This window comes from Emydura macquarii, unplaced genomic scaffold (genome assembly GCF_026122565.2).
Source record: "Emydura macquarii macquarii isolate MOO-44397 ecotype Brisbane River unplaced genomic scaffold, CSIRO-AGI_Emac_v2 contig_3603, whole genome shotgun sequence".
NCBI lineage: Eukaryota > Metazoa > Chordata > Testudines > Chelidae > Emydura > Emydura macquarii.
This window is the reverse complement of record NW_027133740.1, coordinates 6,301,098-6,322,782: the sequence shown is the minus strand read 5'-3', so window position 1 is coordinate 6,322,782 and position 21,685 is coordinate 6,301,098. Positions and strand designations below refer to the sequence as shown.

Sequence of the window (21,685 nt, the reverse complement as noted above, 5' to 3'; positions counted from 1 at the left end):
AATGATGGGGCATAAGTCTGTCTTCTGTATGTTAATATAGTTTCAGAGCAAAAGATATTAGAATTAGCAGAGAGAGAAAAATTGTCAAAAAGCTACATCTATCTTCTTATTGCCTTCTGAGGTTTTTTTTTCAGAGCTAAAGGAATATTAGACATGAACCAAATCTCCTGCTGTCCTATATAGCTTTTACAATCTCCTTTTTAATAACCCAAACGGCAGGGCAGTCTGTCAGTTAGACAAGCTCGTCTTTTGAATTCCCTTTACCATGTGTATAGATGTGATAAAAACAATTCTCATTAAAGTTGCCAATGCTGTCTCAAAAGGTGTTTCAAAACGTTGCTTATCCCAAAGTAAAACTCATTTCCTGTACCTTACACACTGTTTTACGAATGTAAGATTAACCTGTTATGCTGTACATTATATTTAATTTAAAATTAGAGTATATTGTAAATTGTGTTGGCAATGTGATTAACATGAAAATGAAAGATGTTATGGGATGCTCTAAGCAATCTTCAAAACTACTGTATCGCAGTCCCTGTATCACAATCCTTTGTGATAAAATAGAGTTGAAAATAGAATCTGGGATTCTAAATTATATAGTCTCTGATCCTAACAGATTATTTTCCTAGGATTTCATGCAGTAGACACATTGGTGTCTGAAAAATCTGGACTTGTAGGAGCATTTAAATGGATTAATTGCAAATTAAGAGTAGAGAGAACTGATTCTGCGTTCCTTGCATACTCACATCTTTCACTGCAGTCAATAGTGTGCAAGGAATCGGGCCATAAATGAGAACTGTGATACACAGACAACTCTGTCTGTTCTGTATGCCCATTCCCCTCTTCAAGTAATTGCCAAAGAAACAGCCTCTGAGGTCCAGTCCTGCTTCTTTGAAAACAGTGGCAGTTTTGCTTTGACTTCAGAAGGACCAGAATCTCTTCCTGTATTGTGAATATTTGGAAATCCATTAGCTATCAAAGATAGATACATGGTTAACAGGTCATCATATAAAGCACAGTATTTCATGTTTTGCGCTATAAAATATTCCACAAGATTAGTCTTGTTTTCCTCCAGTTGCTTCAGCTTTTGAATTGTAAATTACATTTTAAAATAGCCAAATGAGTGTTTTTTATCTGTACATGTAGTCTGTTTTTAATTAAATAAGTTACTTTATGCTTTAGCATTCAGTATCCCGATCTGACTTGCTTTTACTGAATATTGAGATTTAATAAAATAATTGATCTATGGTTTCTATTGTCTTGGTAAACCAACCTCTGTTAACAAGTTAACCAGTCCAAATTCCATTTTTAAGTCATATAAAAATGTAACAGTAAAACACATTTAATCTGAGCTACCAGTAATTTGTTTATTTTTGGAAATGTGCATTTTTATGAGGTGTTTCTTCTGAAAAACTCTGTAAACTCAGGAGGCAACATTATAAATAATCCGATAATCCGTGGTTCACCCGTCATTTCATGGAACCCATAAACTATCTATTGTAGAATTTTACTTACATGACTCCAGCAACTATTAATATATGTACAGTAACTTGTAAAACAGCTAGTTTTCATTCTGCCCATATTAGCTGTTTCATACTAATGATTTATTTTCATTTTCTCCAGGATATAGACCTGCAACTAATTGGATTTGATTTATAAGAGGGGAATCTGCAGTAAATGGCCGCTCTCTTCATATTGCTACTATGGAAAACAGAATTGTCGATAGGATGTAGTCTGATAAATAGTGCTGTGTGAAGATGCTGCTTTGAAATCAATGGAAGATACTTGCCGTGCAAAAAGCCTTTTGAGATTTTTCTGACAGGCTCATATTTAGGAAACTCGATCCATTTCCTTCGGTTTTCCTGTTTTTACACAAGTGGATACAAATACGATTGCTTCATTGTAGCTATACAACTAATGTGGGACCATGGCCCTTCCAAGATCTGTGTGGCTGAACTGTGTATGGAGAGCGATAATGGTCCGTCTGTTACACATGGGATTGGATGCCACTTTTGTTCTTTGTATACTTGGATTTTTGCTTCATGCTGCAGCTGTGTCCTCACAAAAATTGGATGATACTGACCCAATGGTGACCACCAACTTTGGCAAGATAAAAGGGATTAAGAAGGAACTTAATAATGAAATTTTGGGGCCTGTTATTCAGTTTCTCGGGGTTCCATATGCTGCCCCACCAGTAGGAGAGCGTCGTTTTCAACCTCCTGAACCTCCATTGCCCTGGTCAGATGTAAAAAATGCTACTCAATTTGCTCCAGTGTGTCCCCAGAACATTATAGAAGGCCGATTGCCTGAAGTCATGCTTCCTGTGTGGTTTACTAATAACCTGGATGTAGTTTCTACCTATGTACAAGATCAGAATGAAGACTGCCTCTATTTAAATATATATGTCCCAACTGAGGATGGTGAGTTAATAGCAGGCAAAACAAGGAGACCTTGTTATTTTCCTATTCTAAGGTTTAACAGTATTAATTCATGTGTACTGGTAGCATGCCTGGCTTTCCTTGTTTGCATGCCAGCATTTTACATGTATGCATGCTGCTTTTTCTGTGTATGCATCTGTTCCAATATAAATTTTTTTCCTGCCTACACTCATTTTCTTTCTCCCACAGCACGTGTATTTTAGGTTGAAGTTGGTACCTAATTCTCATTCCCACCCACTGACTTCTGGGAAGATGCATCAACATCTTATCCATTGCATGTGCAGGCACAACAAATTGGGAATCCTCCGTACCTAATAAAAGCAGGCCATATTTCAGTTAGATAGCGGTGTTGCATGCTCCTACTGTCTGTGATGGAGCTCCATTTTATTTTCTAGTCTTCTATTCATTTTTCAGTCAAAAGAATATCCAAGGAATGTGCCAGAAAACCCGGCAAGAAAATTTGTAGAAAAGGAGGTATGTATAAAAGTGGACCAAAAAAAAAAAAATGGGGGAAAAAACAAAATCTTGCAGAGGAAGAACAAGTAACAAATCTTAAAGATTGCTGATACTGTGAAGTGAAAACCAGAAAGATAATTAGAGACCCATTTTAAGCAGATGAGAGGATAACATTTGTAAGACCTGAACTCAGTTACACCTGATTATATCTCTTGTACTGTCTTGTGCTGACTGTATTGACAAGTTTCATCTGTACTTTGACCTTTTTAGTCTAGAGAAATGTCATTCAAGTATTACTACAATATATGCAGGCACAGTTGGTGGTGCATGTGCATTAGGGACTGCCCTGTTGCCACTTCTGTCAATGGCAACCCTTCTCCCCCATTGATTTCAGTGGTGTAGGGATTAAGCCCTTGCTGTGGTTGTGAAGCTCCCCAAAGCAGAACTCCTTTAGTAAACTGAAAACATACGTTTGAGATGTGATGCACACTACTTTTTTTTTTTTTTTTTTGTAAAGTTCATATGTGAAACACTTTTTACAGCTGATAAATTTTAAGAATTGAGGGTGGATTTGCTTTTTCTGCATCTGTAAAGCCAGAAATCTCTTAATAGAGGTGTACTGAAATGTTAAAATATTTTGACCCTATGACTTGGAAACTACAGTTCTTGGGTGATTTTTTTGGTCTTCCAACATTGAAGTCTTTTTCTGCTAGTAAGGGAGAACTTGCAAATTTCTTTTGTAAACATTTGCAGATTCCCAAAGCTATTGAGAAACAGTATAAAATGTGTATGTCTAGGCTAATGAACACAATTTAAAACATGTGAAACAGTGTGTTTTTTAGAAACCACTTCACTCTTAAATCCACAGTAGAAATATCATATTTACATTGTTAATACCAGTATATAAATGTAGATACTTAGTTGTTCTGACCTAATATATTTAATATTTTTTGCCAAGAATCACGTCAATCTCCTGCATAATTAAGCATCAAGGACTATGTCAAGAAAGAATTTTAAATCCTTAGGCCAAAAATTTTAGGCTCCTAAATTCCTGCTTAAGCATCTAAATAAAAGTGGCCTGGCTTTCAAAGGTTTCTGGCAACTGTAACTCGTATTGGCTTTTAATAGTAATGGTGGGAAAAAATCAGGCTGCTGTTATTTAGATGCCTAGATGTTGATCAGCAGCCTAAGCATCTGGGCTTGACAACGTTGGCTTTTACCCATGGGTTAGGCTATTTCTGTGTGAAGTTTTCTGGACTTTACACAGAAGACCATGCTTTATGTATGTTTCCATGTCTGTCTGGTTTGGAGGGAATCCTTATATTCTTTTGCTCAGTTCTTTAAAGATGCCCTTCCTGTTTGTTAGGGTTACAGTACACCAAGCAAAGGTGGAAGGAGAGAAAATAGGATGTTCTTGGCAACATTACCTCTTATTCCTATCTCTTCCAAATTCTCAAAGCTGCAGTAATTTGCAGATCTTCAAATAACGTGCAGGGCTGCAGTGGCGGTTCCGCAGATCATCAAGCACGTGTAACTAACTGAGTGACTTTTGCCTCCTATCACCCAGACGTTGATTCACAAAGTCATAAATAAAGATGCAGGGGGCTTTCACATTTCTGAAGATGACACAAATTTCTATTAGAGAATATTAAAACCATAAAAATCAAGAAATAGGAAAAAATAATGGAAGAAAGGGAAAGACTTGTAGGTGACAAGGTCATATTTACTTGTGGACAAAACTGAAAGAACAAAAATAATTATTTGAAATGTTGTAGCTACGCTTCCAACTGAATCCATAATCTAGAGAAGAACAGCAAAAGTTTACCTTTTCGCTTTGACAAACTCAGATCCACATCTCCGGGGTATGACTGTAGTAGTTTCAGTACTTAGAGTGACTCTAGCTGCTACTCATCCACACTTAGATTCTGGGTACAGTCGCTGAAAGAAATCCCCCTAACTCAGTCTCCTAGAATGGTGGGTGGCAGTTACTGGATAAATCAATCATTCACTGTATAAAGTTGCCAGTTAATTTGTAAGAAAATTCAACATTTTGAATGAGATAGAAAGAACACCTGGAAGGTGAACATGGTAATGAAAGGCAACTGAATCTAAAAGTTATGTTAAACGTTATACTGGACATTATAGATTAAAAGGCTAGAAGGGAACACTGTGGTCACGTAATCTGACCTCCTGTATAACAGGCCACAGGATATCCCTGAATTAATTGCTGTTTGAACTAAAACAGATCTTTTAGAAAAACATCAAATCTTGATTTAAAAGTTTTCAATGATGGAAAATCCACCACAACTAGTTACTTTTTGTGAACAGCATCAATAACTTTACAACACTCTGACATTAGCAATATAAGACATTTTAGGGGTTTGAGAAGGAATGAAGGAAGCCTATCTTAAGTTGTTCTGCCTTGGTTTTTCATGCTAGTTTGTTCCAAGTGTGTATAAAAGAATTTGGCAATGCCATTTGTCCTGTTGTCAAGTGTTAGAATAAAGAGGAGTGAACTTAACCTGAGAAAGGGATGGACACTGAGATGTGTGTAAATTTGTTGAACAGTTTTCCTCAGCTAAACATGATTGCTAGTTCAGAGAGTCTTGTATCCTGTAGTGTCTGAGTTCCTGTCAGAATTTTGCATACTTCAGTGATACTCCCTTTTGGTCATCTTGGACCACGTCTTGCAAAATGCTGACTGCCTCCTGCAAGAACCCTCATTTTTTTATTTCAGTGGGAGTTGACACACTATGCCGCCTTTTCTAAGAAACACAAATCTACTTTAGCTAGTATTTCCCAGGAACTAAGGATCAGATTTTGGCTATCCTTGGGTAAGGGGGAGAATACAAGGTGCCTTTTGCTTTTATACCTCACCTAAGGACTGGCTTTAGGCACCTAATACCTTTTTGAAAGTCTGGCCTTAAGCTCTTACTGGGAGGATTTACCTCTGATGGCTCCTGACTGAAAGGCAATCAGTCTGAATCTGCACTTTCAAGGCCAAATTTATCCCTGCGGAATCAGCAGGCATTAATTTAGCACCATGGTCCCTAACACTAGCGCTCTGCACTACCTAAAACAAGAATGTTTCATATTTTATTTGTGTTTGAAGTATTGTTTGTTCCTGTTTTTCATTTATCACACAGGCATTTCCTCTTGAGCCTGTCTACTAGTAATGCATGGAGGAAAATAATGAACTAAACACTGTCTTGTTCAGACCCTTTCATCCCTTTCACAATCTAAAGCTGTTAGTGTCAGGTAGCAGCGAGTTTTCAAAGATGTGAGGTAGTTTAATGTCACATCTGAAACAACGTAAAATGCTTACATTCAAGCACACTTTCTGTGGTCGTTTTTCTGAGAGACATAAATGCTCATGGTAGAAGATTTTTCAGACTTTGTATTTTAAAACATCAACCACCTTTAATGCCATCTGTACTGATGGAAGCCATGTTTAAATGTACAGCTATTTAGGCCACCTGTGAGCTCTTACGATGAACCAGCACACTGTAAAGAACCTTGAGGCACGTACATTGACTCTAGATGTAACTTTATCAGTCTGTAATCCTGCTTTAATTCTGTGCAGTTCAAAACTTGTTTCATTCCAATGTCCCTGATTTTTACTGCTTACTTCTCAGTTTCTACATCCTCCCACACACAGATATGCAGGGCTCTGAAGTATCATCATTATCCTGATAAAGCTGTTCTGAATAGCATACAGCTGTTCTGATTCTCTCCCCTCCCCTTTTCTTGTTTTGGATAGTTGTATGCAATAAGCCAATAAGCTAACGTTTTAACTGTTCTTTCTGAATTTCGTACTTAAAGCTAGGCTGGACTAAGCTGTAGAAAATAGTTGTTGGGGGTCCATTCATACATTGGCAGGGGGAAGGATTGGATGGCTTTTCAACCTTTCAATAGCTACGATTCTTCTGCTTTACTTTTCCCCTTATTGTATTATTCCTCTGAGTTCATTCTCTTTACTTGTCTATTCTCTGTAATATACACGGATACAAGTACCATTCTTAGCAATGCTTTACATATGTTTTGAAGCTGGAAATATGCCTACATGTTCTGTCAAGGCATTCTTAAAGATCGTCTCAATTATAATGTTAGTAATCCGCTTATAACTAGATTATTGCTACAAATATCTTTTTCTTGTTTTTTCAAATTCTTTTCACTTACAATTCTTTTGCCCTTTTAATTTTCACTTACTTTATATTGTCAGCTTTACATGCCTTACCCTTCCTTTCACTGATTTATTTTTTCTCCCCTTTGATATCTGTAGTATTGTTAATTATACTCTGCATTCAGAATCTCACCGCGCTAATGAGCTTAACATCAATGAGATTTGTTTTTGGGATATCAAGTTTTTTTTCCTTCCACTTCTAATATTTTTTCTATTTTGCTCATTATTTCTGCATGCTCACAATAATAAACTCTTGAGGTCAGATTCTGTGCTGTATCTCCTGAGAGAAGCAGTATCAAATGCACAATGCAAGGGGAAGCGGGACAAAGCTGGCTTTAGGCCATCTTTACGCTACCTGGCTTCTGGGCTGCTGCAGGGGGCCCCTGACATAAATTAGAGCAACTACCAGAGTGGGTCCAACTTAGGACAGCCTTTCCTGGGTTGCTTATTAACTGGAGCACAGTCCAGAATCTCCATAGAGCCAAGTGCTGGGACTTCTATCCTCCCCACCCCCATGCTATGTCTATACTAGCAGTGTGGGTGGGGAGGTAGGTGGAGTAGAGTAGGGTGACCCTGCTCTTACGCTGGGAGAATTTTGCAGTGGTTCCTGTGTGCCACCGAAGCAGAAGGGGAAATCTCCTGGCTACAGCTCATTATTTCTCTTCAGAAATACACTGGATTCAGATATTAAATAAAGGATTGATCTTGTCCCCCTTACTCTGCTGAGTGGTCTACTGAGGTAGACTGCTCACTTGAGCAAAGAGTACTCCTGTGTAAGCGATGTAGGGCCAGTCTCTAAGGGCTAGTCTACACTGCATTTTTAGTCAACCTAAGGCAGCTTCGTTGACCTAATTATGTCCGTGTCTACACTACAGCCTTCCTCCCATCGATGTAAGTGCCCTGCTACATGTACATAACTCCACCGCCATGAGAGGCGTAAGACTTTATAACTATGTAGTTAGGATGAGGCAGACACTGCGGACCTTACAGTGGCTGTTGTCTGTCTTGTTAATTTCACGGCAGGAGTCGTGAAATTGAAAAGAAAGCTGGGGAGCTGGGGTGAGGAGTCCGGGGGGCCTCAGACCCCTCCTCCATGGGAGCAGGGCAGCTCTCTCAATTCCACAGCTTTGTGAGCCGTGAAATTGACAGGGCTGCCTGGCTCCCAGTGGGAAGGAGCTGAGAAGCTGGGGCAGCTGGACCCCACTCCTTGGGCTGGGGGCGAGAAGCCCTGGGTGGCTTCCCCCGCTCCTGACGGGGAATGGGGAAGGGAAGATAGGGCTCTTAACCCCCCACACTGCCCCTTTTAGGTCCGTGGAAGCACTCCACACGCACTACCGACCCAAGAAGGGGAGTGTGGACCTGAACCATCGCAGTAATTACCGTGGTGGTTGTGAGTCAACCTAATATAGGTCGACTTAGGTTTTTAGTGTAGACCTACTATAAGTGAATGGCAGTTCACCTGTTAAAAGCAGGTACTTCTCTTTTTCAGAGAATCAGAAACACTGAAATTACAGCATATTTACTGTATTGTTACTCTTTGGCCTGCTTATTAACAACATGCCAAAGGATGGGAAATTACCTCAGTGATGCATTTTACCTTCCCCAACTGCTAAAGATGTGGAAGGCCCTTCTTGGACTAGGATTGCGTCAATTCCAGTTTGCACTGGTTTGGTGGGAAGAGGCTATGCGGGGATTGGATGTATTATAGGGGGATTTTTATCTGCGGTGGCAGTGGTTTGATCCATCTGCATATCTACGGGCCAAAAACTGCCTTTGGGGACAGGCAAAGCCACTACTGCAGCTCATAAGGCTCTCTGTAGTAGCAGCTGTGCTGAGCAGCTGAGCGATAGCTTCTTCTCTCACAGCTCCTATAAAAAACACCTGCACAAGGCCCATTTTCTCAGTGATACCGAATTTGGTTCTCGCTTTCTAGAGATGAATGAAAACACTGATTTTTCTGCAGTAACTGCTATTGATCGAGTTCCAGGGGAGTAGCCATGTTAGTCTGTTTTTAGCAAAACAGTGAGAGTTCTGTGGCACCTTAAGACTAACACTTTTATTTGGGCATAAGCTTTCGTGGTCAGAAACCCACTTCGCTGGATGCTATTGCTAGGCTTTCTTTTTTAGTATGAAGATGGCAATTCAGAGCCCAGTTTCTTGCTAAGGTACTGAGTAGCCACACAAGATCACCGTGTTAGGGCTCCATTGACTTCAGTGGGCTTTGGGATCAGAAAGAGTATCAGTCTTAGTGTGATTTCATAGTCACTAAAATATATCTTTGAACCTTTCAGTAATGTATACTAGAGGAAAAAGAATATACACAGAAGATCTAAGAGGCTGAAATCATATAGAAAATAAACCGGTTTAATATTTATATTCATTTCCTGGCAAGGTTCAGTTTCTCATGTTTTCCCCGTTTTTTCAAAGGTCTTCTTTAAAGTAACTGTTATCTGAGAATCAGGTATTTATGCAATTACCGTAATTATATCTATGCATCTACTGCACATGCAATTATTTCATTAAAAATTGTAATTATATGATTATAGGAGATAATGGCGTACTTGCAGGATGTGGCAAATGTCTTCATTAAACTGTGGCACAAAAGAACTGGGGGCGGATTCTGAAGTCTTAAATATTGTTTTATTGGAAATATCAGACATGATGAGCCCACATTATGAACTGGCTGTAAGATGTATGTGAAAAGCACAACACCCCTCCAATGTTATTTTGAGAAAAGGATATACAGAAAACATCATAAAAGCCTCTCCTCTATTTCTTTCTCTCTTACTCTTCTTATGCCTGCAAAATGGCAGCAAGCCCCTGATGGAAAAGCATGTTTTATAAGGAGTAGAAAATTGCTGTCTTCCGGAATCTCTCAATGTGAGGTTCAGCCTGGTGGGGGAGGGAGAAGAGGAATAGAGGACCTTCCAAGATCTCCAGACACAGATCTGTCCCTTTTCACAGGGAGGGAGGAAGGAATCCAGTGTGAGGATGCATTAATGGCCTGTTCCAAAGCCATGGAAAAGCTCCTGTTAATTTAACAGACTTTGGATCAAGCTCACAGATGTTAGTGGTCCCTCTGTGTCATGGAACCCCATTTAAGTGGGGATCCAGGGGCAGCTGGAGGCGGGAGAGTTCCCGGCAACACAGCGCCATTGGAGCAATGCTGCCAGGGAGCTGAGGGTGGGAGGTGACCAGTGTGGGGCCAAAGACTTCATATACTGGGCTTCGTTTCTCTAGTCGAGAAGGGCTCAGGGATTGGGACCTGAATTACTACTACTTCCCCACGGGAAGGGCCAGGATCCCTAATGGAAGACTTTGCAGGAAACTGCCTGAGGGGAAGATCCTGGTGCTTTCCTCCTCGCTACCCACTCCTGTCCATAAGAGGGGGGGGGTTTCTCTGCTCGCTCCCTAGAATGGATTTTTAGAATAATCCCTGAAAAATGGGAGGTGGAGTCAAAGCAGTAGGATTTTTTTTTTTTGTAGTAATATTTTATTTTTAGAAATCTTTTAAGCATTTAGTGCTTGTGAAAAGTGAGGGATTGCCAGGCCAGGACACTGTCCTCTTTTTAGCCACAAGACAGTTTATAGACAGCAGCAATGCCCCCATATGCCATTGCCTGAAGGGACCAACCTCTGTGTGACTGAGGGAAGTTCAGTTTTTAGGCCATACGTCGTCTGTGGAGACTGCCAACAAGCGTATTAATTTGTGCAAACTATTGTGGTGTGGACAGTCACTTCCCTGAGAACTGAGCCCCGGCGTCCTTCCCTAATGCCATTGCAAATTCTTGAAAATTCTATAGTCACTTTCTTCTTGCCAATATTTCATTTTGCTTTTTGGTCTCTTATCTTTTAATGTTATAATAATCTAATAAACATACAAATAAAATGTATGATTTGCCAGCAACAGGAAAGATCCGGTTATGTCATTCTATTACCAGAACCAATGCTCACTGGTTCTATAAGAATAATAGTTCCTGTGGTAATCGGTGTGTTGGTCACCGATGTTTATCCGTGTAGGCTGCGTGCGTGTGTCCCTGTGTAGATGCTGTCCCAGCTCTGGCCAGGAAACCGAGATGGCTCTCACGATCGAATGAATTGACACGACCACGGATTAGCTGAGCAACGAAGGCACCCAGGCCTGGTTTATTGCGTGCGGCCCAATGAGAAATGACTTACAGAGTCATTTCAGTTTCGTATAGGCGGCATTACAATGGCCTCGGCCCAACAGCGGAACTTTCCATTATCCCCTAGACCGGACGCCGTTATTCCTTCTGACACCCTCTTTTATGCATTGTTACATACACTTTCATTCTGCCCTCTTTGACGTAGGTAGTTGCCACCCTCTTGACGTAGGTAGTTGCCACCCTTTTCCGTTAATTGGCTGATTTGGGCAAAACAACTCCATGTATCACCTTTTGTCATTTCTATCCATCAAAGTGTCATTTTAGGGAGTTAGTATCTTGGTACCTCGTATACCTGCTACATATTTTAGTAATATTTTGGCAATCTTGCAGTATCAGCACTTAACTGAAATTGGCACAGGAAACTTGAGTGACCCCTCATACTCCTGTTCACTCGGCTTTTTCCATTTAGGTCTTAGCTTGTTTTACAGGCCTTAAGCTCTCACTTCTTACTACAGTTCCATCTGAGGGTTGCAGCCCTCAAAAGCTTATGCCCGCGGAAATTTGTTAGTCTTTAAGGTGCTACAGGACTCTCTCTTTGTTTTTTGTTTTTTTAGAAGAATAATCGCTTTTGTTAACAAAATAGACTGGGTGCTAAGGCAGTACAAAAGATGTACACTCTCAAAAAAAGCTAAAACCTTGTGTAGCTTGTCTTTATTTAACTGCAAACCCAAAGTGTGCCAAGATTTTCATATAGAGACGGATATATTTTTCAAAATTGTCTAGGTGACTTAGGAGATTTTTCAAAGGTCCTTAGTCACTTAGGCTATTTTCAAAATTTTACCCATGCAAATCTAAGGCCTATACCTGCTTTCTTATAATTAATGATCATATAGTTGTTGACTTAAATGGGAGCAGGACTGGACCCATGATCTGTAAAACACTTTGGGATCCTTCCCAAAGGTATTACAGTAGAGAACTTAAATGATCTTTTGTCAGAATTCAGCAGACTATAGACCCACTGCTGTAGATCTTAGTCCTTCCCTGTTTCTCCATGCTACACTCCAATAAAGTACCCCACGGTATGAATAAAGTAATCTTTACAATATCTTGAATTCTAATGTTCTGTCTTTCACTTTTAATTAAAAAGATGGCATAAGATTAAAAAGCTCAGTAGATCACTCTTGGCTATCGAAAGACAGTATTTCTAGCAACATATTTCAAATGATTAGGTACTGGGGATGGATTGGTGTCACAGTCACTTATGTGTTACGTGCAACTTACATATTTTTCCTTCGTTAGGTAAGAATCTATCATGTCTTGTTTAAAAGGCTATAGACGGCCCCTGATCCACTGACATCAATTGTATCCCAGCCTATTGCGTCATATGACGCCAAAGGTGCGCACAGGATTTTACAGACAATGATAGAGATGTGATCTGATTCCTGAACAATAAAGAGCCTGATTTTCAAGTTGAATGCGCTAGTTCCGATCCTTTGCTTTCACTGCTCTGAGCCTATGTCTTCTATGTTGTTTGCTCAATCACAGCACAGAATGTGGCCTCATTAATTTTCTTGCCCTGACACATTTTGCTTGGGTTGTTTTGTTTGTTTTTATATAATTATTTTGCAAGATGATTATTGAAATATGGCTAGGCATGAGAGAAGGGTATTGACCTAAAGGGCTGAGGTTAGTTGTGGAAGACCCGCTGAAAGAAACAGAGCAGAGATTTGAAGGAAAGGGAAGGCTCTTGACATACATGTGTAGTCAAGACACAGGAGGCAGTGCAAAACAGGCACAGAGGTGAAAAAAAACCTTTAATCTGTTGGAGAAAGGAGGCAAAGAAGAGGGCAGCACTTAAGGTATGAGATGGTGGGATTCATGTTAACTGTGTAGTTTAATGTAAGAAATTACCATGGCCCAGATCATTAAAGATATTTAGACACCCATTAAAATCAATGGGAGATAGGCCCAGATCCTCGAAAGGGAATTAAGCACCTATCTGCCTACCTAAAATTCCCCTCTGCAGTTTCAACGGGAGAAGCCACTCTTCACTCCTAAACTCTTGTGTATGTCTCTGGCACATATTGGCTGTCATTTTCCATCCCAGAGTTCTGATGTATTGAACTATGGACTGTATGGACTATGGACTATGGACTGTATGGACTATGTATTGAACTATGGACTTGGCTGGGCCAAGGCCGGGGGCAACAGGCAGCAGAGGAGGGGGAGAGAGAGGAAAACCTAGACGGTTTATTAGAAATATTTCCATTTCCATTTTTTATTTGACTTTTTTGTATCTTTGACTGTACCCACTGGATAGTACTCTGACAGCTTCTTGTGGCAGGGACAGTCTTTTTGTTCTGTTCATACAGCGCCTTGCACAATGCGGTTGTGGTATGTGATTAGGGCTCCTGGGTGCTACGGTAATACTGCTACTAATGATGATTGGACGCTGTATTCGGCATGTTCTTGGTATATGGGAAGATTTGCCTTTTTTCTTGAATTTAGCGCCAGTACGTTAGGTAAGCTAAAGCTAGTGGCTGGTTGGAGTGAGTTTCTTACAGTCTGTGTTAAGGCAGAGTGAACTGTGAAATTGTATGAGGGTTCTGCTCAGTGTTTTGAGGGCAGAATTTCTTCCGCAGTTTGTTTGGCATTTTGTGATCTTGTGGGATGAAAGGTTCTTTGTAACTAGCACTACAGGGGAGAATCAGACCTTTAATATCACTTAAAATGTTTCTTTTGGTTGAATATAGATAAACTCATGACCATGTGGGGTTTTGGCTGATGACATCATTTGCACTATGAATATACTGCTCAATGCTGCACCTTCCTTAAAGGAGTTACAGTGTAAATGATTGGCTGATTGATTGTCTGGTTCATTGAAGACTGTTCTTAAGAGCAAGACTGTTCTTAAAGCCTTCGTTTTTGGATTCTTTGTAACCAAATGCAAAGTTTGCCACTGTGGTGGTTTTTCGGAACTAAAAGGTAAAGAAGCAATTGACATATACTCAGGAAATTTCATAATTTTCAGGTTGGGGCAACTCTAGAATAAAACAAATACACAAACTATAACAATAATTACATTTAGCAACTAAATAGCACTTTACACGTCCAAAGAAGTGAGTTTGAAGGGGAACATACCACAGGCAGCAGCTGATTCTTAGCTCTGCCCCTATCAGGCATGGCACATCTCCTCAAATCTTGTGTAGCTCCTTTTATGTGGTCTTTAAATGGAAGGAGGAGTTTGACACAAAACCAGTGCTCCCTTTCCAATCACTGTGGGCTTTTCCTGCCATTTCTCCTCTCCTTTGCTACACTCTGCACCACGTGGTAAATCAGCATGTGCCTCGTTGCTTTCAGTAAGCTTGCATGACTAGATTTCAAGTATCGAACCAGTTATGTTCTGCTAATCAAATAATACAGTGATTAGCACTGTATAAATGCAGGGATGGATCAATTCGATTCAATTATTAGAAGAATAATAAGCAAAGCCTTTAGAAAGACTAAACAATAGAAAATAGCCCAGTATCACAAGTATTTCTTTTAAAATAATCATTCATACTTTATTGATTTTTGTTAACTGGGCTAAAATTGTACTGAGAACGTGCCTCAATTTCAGATAGAGACCATTAATACTAATTTCTTTAGTACTCTGTATGATATTGATCACAGGATAGAACATAATTGTATATACTCAAAATGAACATACACATGGGACTGAAGATATGATTAAAACAAAACAATGGAACACAGATGACCAGTGTATTAAAGGAGCACTCAAGGAAGACAAGGCCATTGCAGAGAAGCTAAATTAAATTCTCTGTAGCAGTCTTCAATGCAGAGGATGTGGAGCAGAGACTCATATTGGAGCTATCCTTTCTGGGCAACAGATTTGAAGTTTTGTCCCATACTGATGTGTAAATAGAAGAGGATTTAGAGCAAATTGATAAATTAAACAGTAATAACTCACCATGATGGTATTCACTCAAGAGTTCTGAAGGAACTCAAATGTGAAATTGCAGTTATGTAACTGTAGTATGTGACTGTCGCTGAAACCAACCTCTGTACCAGATGATTGGAAAGTAGCTAATGTCATGCCGATTTTTCAGAAAAGGGCTCCAGAGCCAATCCTGGCAATTATATGTGGGTAAGCCTAACTTCATTACCAGGCAAATTGGTAGAAACCCTAGTAAAGAACAAAATTATCAGACACATAGATAAACACAATTTGTTGGAGGAAGAGTTAACACAGCTTTTGTAAAGGGAAGTCATGCCTCCCCAATCTATTACAGTTCTTTGAGGGTGTCAGCAAGCATGTGGATAAGGGTGACCTCATCAATATAGTGTACTTAGATTTTCAGAAAGCGTTTGACAAGGTCCACACCAAAGGTTCTTAAGGAAACTCAGTAGTCCTGGGATAACAGGAAAGGTCCTCTCATGGATCAGTGACAGGTTAAAAGATAGGAAACAAAGGGTAGAACTAAATGGTCAGTTTTTTCACAATGGAGAGAGGTAAGTAGCAGAATTCCCCTAAGGATCTGTACTGAGACATGTGCTGTTCAGCATATTTGTTAATCGGGAAAAGGGAGTGAACAGTGTAGTGGCAAAGTTTGCAGACAATATAAAATTATTCAAGACAGTTAAGTCCAAAAATGACAGCAAAGAGTTACAGGGGATCTCACAAAAATGGGTGAATGAGCAACAAATGATGCATACCTATAATGGCAGATGAAATTCAGCATTGATAAGTGTGAAGTAGAGCACACTGGAAAAAATAATCCCGAACTATACACGTCATGATGGGATCTAAATTAGCTGTTACCCTTCAAGAAAGAGATTTTGGATTCACTGTGGATGGTTCTCTGAAAACTTCAGCTCAATGGGCAGAAATGGTCAAAAAAGACTAACAGAATGTTAGGAACTTTTAGGAAAGAGACAAAAAATATCCTAATGCTACTGTATAAATTCCTGGTGCACCCTCAGCTTGAATACTGTATCCAGAAGGATATAGTGGAAGTGGAAAAAGGTTAGAGAATGGCAAGGATGTGGAATGGCTTCCATATGAGGAGAGACTGAAAAGATTAGGGCTTAGAAAAGAGATGATTAAGGGGCAATATGACAGAGGTCTATAAAATCATGAATGATGTGGAGAAAGTGAATAAAGAAGTGTTCTTCACGACAACAATAGACTTAGACAACAGAGGGCACTAGCACCAAGTGTCCATAACCACACACTGGCTTTATTCCAGGTGTCTAAGAGCCTCCACAGGATTATTAGTGATCTGGTGCAGCCAGGTTAATCATGGGTGACCATCTGACCACAGCCAATCCATGACCAGGCAGTGTCCCCTGCTGACCTAATGTCTGATCTTCAGAGCTTGATGTGTGGGGACTTTGTCTCTGGGGTGGGCAACATGACCAAATTAGCCAGCCAGTGGTTGGCAATGGTAATTCCAGTCCTCTGAAGGTCAGTTCTCGATGCATACCTATTACTGATTTACCCCTTCCCACAATACAAAAATCAGGGGTCCACCTGATGAAACTAATAAACACCAGGTTTAATACAAACGAGGAAGTACTTTTTCACACAGTGCACAATTAATCTGTGGAACTCATTGCCATGGGATGTTGTTGTGATGTCCAAAATTGTATCTGGGTTCAAAAAAGAATTAGATAAACTCCATGAACTTAAGTCCATCTAATTGCTATTAGACAAATCAGGGATGCAATCCCATGCTCGGGGTGACCCTAAACTTCTGACTGCTGGAAGCTGGGAGGGGATGACAGGGTGGACAACTCCAACTGCCCTGTTCTGTACACTCCCCCTGAAGCTCTGGAGTTGGCCACTATCACAGACAGGCTACTGGGCTAAATAGACCATTGGTTTGACCCAATATGGCAGTTTTTATGTTCTGTTACCTCAGTACTGTCTTTGGGCAAATCTGATTCCAACTCTTTGGATTTTTAGAGAAAATAGCCTTCTACTTTTCAAATATCCTTTTCATTTCTAGGTTATATACCTTTAATAGTATGTTGCATGATTCTTTCTTACATAATGAAAGCAAACAAAGTATGGAATTATCAACCTACTATATCTGCTTCAGATACACAAATCTGAGCTGATTCCACTGCAGTTTGTTCTTTTCCAGCTTTCCTTTGAAGATGGTTGTATATAATACACTGTAGCTGTTCATGTGCCAGTATTTTGCCTTAAAGTAATGTTTTCTACAGAGTACAATGTTATTCTAAGTGACAACCTTAGTATCTTTCCTTTATATATGTTGTATTAGGTGCTAGAGTTATACAGTGTTTGCATGAGGGAAGTGGGCAGAGTAATATATATCAAAGACAACAATTAACGTATTTTCATTTGACTTGTTCAGCCTATTAGGTTGTTAAATTTTGCATAGCAAATTATTAGCATGTTTAATATACGAAGGAAGCTTTCGGATGAGCAGTTGTAAATGTAAATCAATCAGTGGACAGAGTCACTCTAACAATATTCTGTAGCGTCAGCTGCTATCATAATATCGCAGAGTATTTTCCCGAGCCATTTTTGTTAACATATTGAGCAGAAAAAGCTGCAACATTATCACTAATCTTGCTAGTTAATGCAGAAACTTGCAATGGCATGGTCCAGTAACTATTAATGTTAAATGCAAGGATGGCAAAAGAAACAGCCGTGGAATAATTGTAGTGTCCTGGGCACATTGTCTTGTCACTAACCAGATTTACATCAGTGTAACTTGGAGACTTTGGTACAATTACTTGAGATTTAAGCAGGGTGTAAATGGGGGCAGAACCAAGCCATGAGTGCCACTTTAACATAATCAGTAAATGACATATTGAGGCCCTTAATGTTCCAGCAATTCATAAATAAAATTCTTTAGTTATAAAATACTGGAAGAATAGTTCAGATTTTGCCCAATAATAGTCAAAAAGGAAAAAGCAAAAGTCAACAACAAAAAGCATTGAAAGGGAACAAATTATGTAACTAAATAGTCCTAGGCACATAAAGACTAATCAGTGCCTCTGAGTATCATGCTGTGTCCTGTTCAGAAGCCAGTTTTTAGGTCTTATTATGGAAAAAGATCTAGTTCCCAGAGTCTTTACTGCAGTAAAATCAAGTACAATACTGCCCTTATGAATGAATTTTTTATTTTGCTCTTATGATATTTTGTCAGATTAAACCTTCAGGACAAGACACTGGCCTAAATTTTGTGCCTGCAGTTTGCAGGTGCAAATAATTGTGGGGTGCAATTCCTATTATTTAGATGTCTAGGGACTGGTTCACACTCATAAATTGGGTACAAAGCTATTTGTGTGAACTAAGACCCTGTCTACACTTACCTCCGGGTTTCGGCGGCAGTCGACGGGAGTTACGCAAGCTACGCAAAAAACTTGCGTAACTCCCGTCCACTTCTGGGCTCCTCTTCTGCGTGCTGTCTTCACTGCACTGTGCCGACGGGCAGCACTGCGCCACTTGCAAAAATGGTCTTAGTACGTCGATTTCTGGATCGACTGAGCGGGTCTTCACTGACCGCTCAGTCGATCCAGAGAAATCGATCTGACCGTGGCGACTTTGCCGCCGTCAGGGTAGCCATAGCCTGAGTGTCAGAACTGCAACCACCTTTATTTTAAAAGGCACAAAAAATGGAGGCCTCGTTAAAGTTGGGTTGAAAATTTGCCCCTAGAGGTTAATTGCTCTCACAAAATGTGTATATATGCCCATTTGCAAACACTGGATGAACTCCTGGGTCCACTGAACCCAATGATAAAACTCCTATTGACATGAGCAGGTCCAGGATTTCACCCATTGAATCCCACATCCGCATATCCAAATCAAGTAATGGACACATACTTAGGTGTGGGTAGGGGATCAGTAACGTAATACGTTTTGCAGGAGCTTTTGAAAATTGCCTCCAAAAGCCAGGTTCTGTCTTCTGGTTCACATTGCCAATACTTTGTCTGAATGCAGTAGTCCACATGCAGGTGAGAGGAAAAGCATTAGTCCCCAAGCATTGCTATCATGTATTGTGATATCCCTATGGACTAAGCCTGCTGTAGTGTTTTGGGGTTCACAAACTCAGTGGACTCCTATCAGCCCTAATCATACTACTGCACTCAGGACTAGCTTTAGACTCTCAGGTATGTCAAGTGATATGAGTTTGTGCCCTTCCCTTTAAATTTAACTGACTCATTTTGTATTAAATGGGGAGGGGTATCTTTGGGCTGTCCCCAAGACTGCTGTGTTGCAGGTGAAGAGGATAAATATAGAGACATACCAGATGTCTGCCAGGAAGATGCAATAAAAAAGGCCATACCTAAATTAAAGCCACTAACTTAGTGTATGTGTTTTCTCTGTCTTTTCCTGCTTCTTCTGCCACCTATTTATTTATGCATTTTTCTGCTTCCACGTATCTGTCTGTCTCACTGTAATATCTGAGCAACTCACATTACCCTGCAGAGAAGTGCTATTATGCCTCTTTTACAGATGGGGAAACTAAGGCAAGGAAAGGTTAAGTAAAGTCACTTGTCTAAGATCACACAGGAAGTGTGTGGCACAGCAGGAAATTGAACCCAGAATCTCCCATGACAGAGGCTACCCTAGCCACTGGACTATCCTTCTCCCAGCTCTCCATCTCGCAAAAGAAAATACTTTGTTTTCTCATTTTTTGTCAGTTATTTTTCCTTTATTCCATTCTTGTTTCCTCTAATTAATTCCCTTTCATGTTCATAACGTTGCACTGTCCCTTGCTCACAATACCTAGTCTTTCTCCTTTCTCACCTTATGTAATCTGTGTTCCATTGCTGTCACCCTATTCCTTTTTTTCCAGGTGATACTTCCCAGTTCTCTCTCTTTTTAGAAACTATTACTGCTTCTGCAGCACTGTACAAACATTAGCTAATTATCACAACACCCCATAGATGCTCGAACAATTTTTATAGTGGGTGTGCTGAAAAACATTGAACAAAACTACATCCTGTATATGATGGAAACCACTTCAAATCAGGGGCTGCTGCCACACCTCCAGCATCCCTACTTCCAGCACCTATGCTACACCCTGTAAGAGTATCATCTCTGTATTGAAGATGGGGAAACCAACTGAGAATGGCTGACTTCCCCCAAAAGCAGGGGTAGAGGGGAGTTGTCACTGTCAAACCTGGGATTAGCATGCAAACGGGCCTTCTTCTGTGTTCCATGTTCAGTCCATTAAACCATGCTGCTTCTGATGCTGTTAAGTGGCCTTTTCTGGCTTTGTCTTAAATTCCTACATTGTGTAATGCTTGCATCTTCCTAAATGGAGGCATTTTATGTGGGTCAGTTAAGGTCCAGTATTGTCAACTTTAAGAGATTGAAAATCAAGAGTCAGATCCTCAAAAATCATTAACTGGCCCCATAAATCTTGAGACTTACAAAACATCATAAGACCATGTTTTTTGGTCTGTCTTTTGACTTTTTAACTCCACTCTACTTTTCTGGCAATGTAGGTATGACAATTTCAGGTTTAAAAGTCAACCTTTACCATGCTTCCCCTGGCTGCTCAATGGGAGACTTTCTGTATGCTGGAAATACACAAACCTATTTAAGCAGAATTAGAATGGAGAAGATGCACCCTGGTTAAGTCTTTGTTTTATTTGGGATAGTCCGAAGTAGCAGAAGACTCATTTCAATATACTTGTAATGCTTCTTTTCATGGTATCTCAATGTTAGACTGGCTGTCCCCTCAAAAGTATCCTTTCAAAACCAGAGAGATGTGGTGGAGGGAAGGCATCCAAGCTGGTGGGGGAAAAAGGGAAAGTACTTATATTTGGTTATACTTGTGTACAAGATTTTAAGTACCCAGGGGAGAGTGCTGTAGCGTGATAAAGTTAAAATATGATGGAAAAGTCTAATTCCCACACATTTAGAAATATACTATACAAGGCCTATAAAGTGGAGCAGGAAAATGAACAATGAACATCCAAGAAACACAAAGCATTCACATGTATCAAGTTTTTCAATTATTTTGCAATAAAGATTTATGTGATCTGCAACGATCCTTTACATGCAAGAATATCTTTACAACCTCAGCCACCTTTCTGAGCTTTCTGTATTTCAGCGCAGTGACTGTATTTATAATCCCTACATACTATTTTGAAATAAATAAATTTAGTCACTTTCAAAAATAATTTTAAATCATTCTTCTTTCTTTGTATAAGTCAGATAACTACCTACATATATACGTTATCCAGGAATTACAATTTAAAAAAATCTCATAATTAATTGCAAAATAAATAAATAAATTTATTTCATAAATAAAAAGCAAAAACAATTGATTTTGTATTTTAATTATTCTTCCCTCCTGCAGCTCCTAGGGCTTCTCCTCTTCCCTGCACCAAGCACTCTGCTCACTCCCCATCCCCCCAGTCCAGCCACACTTCCCCCAGACTCACAGCTGCTCCTCCTCAGGTCTTTAACCCCCCCTTGCCCAGAGCTG

General features: G+C 39.9%; 1 protein-coding gene across 1 annotated transcript in view; it reads left to right on the top strand.

Moving 5' to 3' along the window:
• The window catches only part of NLGN1 (neuroligin 1), a 410,060-nt gene that overhangs the window by 11,266 nt on the left and 377,109 nt on the right, over window positions 1-21,685 (top strand). Inside the window, exons 2-3 of the mRNA XM_067536443.1 lie at window positions 1,624-2,420; window positions 2,853-2,912. Coding sequence (XP_067392544.1) covers window positions 1,928-2,420; window positions 2,853-2,912 — 553 coding nt within the window. The 5' untranslated portion in view covers window positions 1,624-1,927. The remainder of the gene's footprint in view (window positions 1-1,623; window positions 2,421-2,852; window positions 2,913-21,685) is intronic.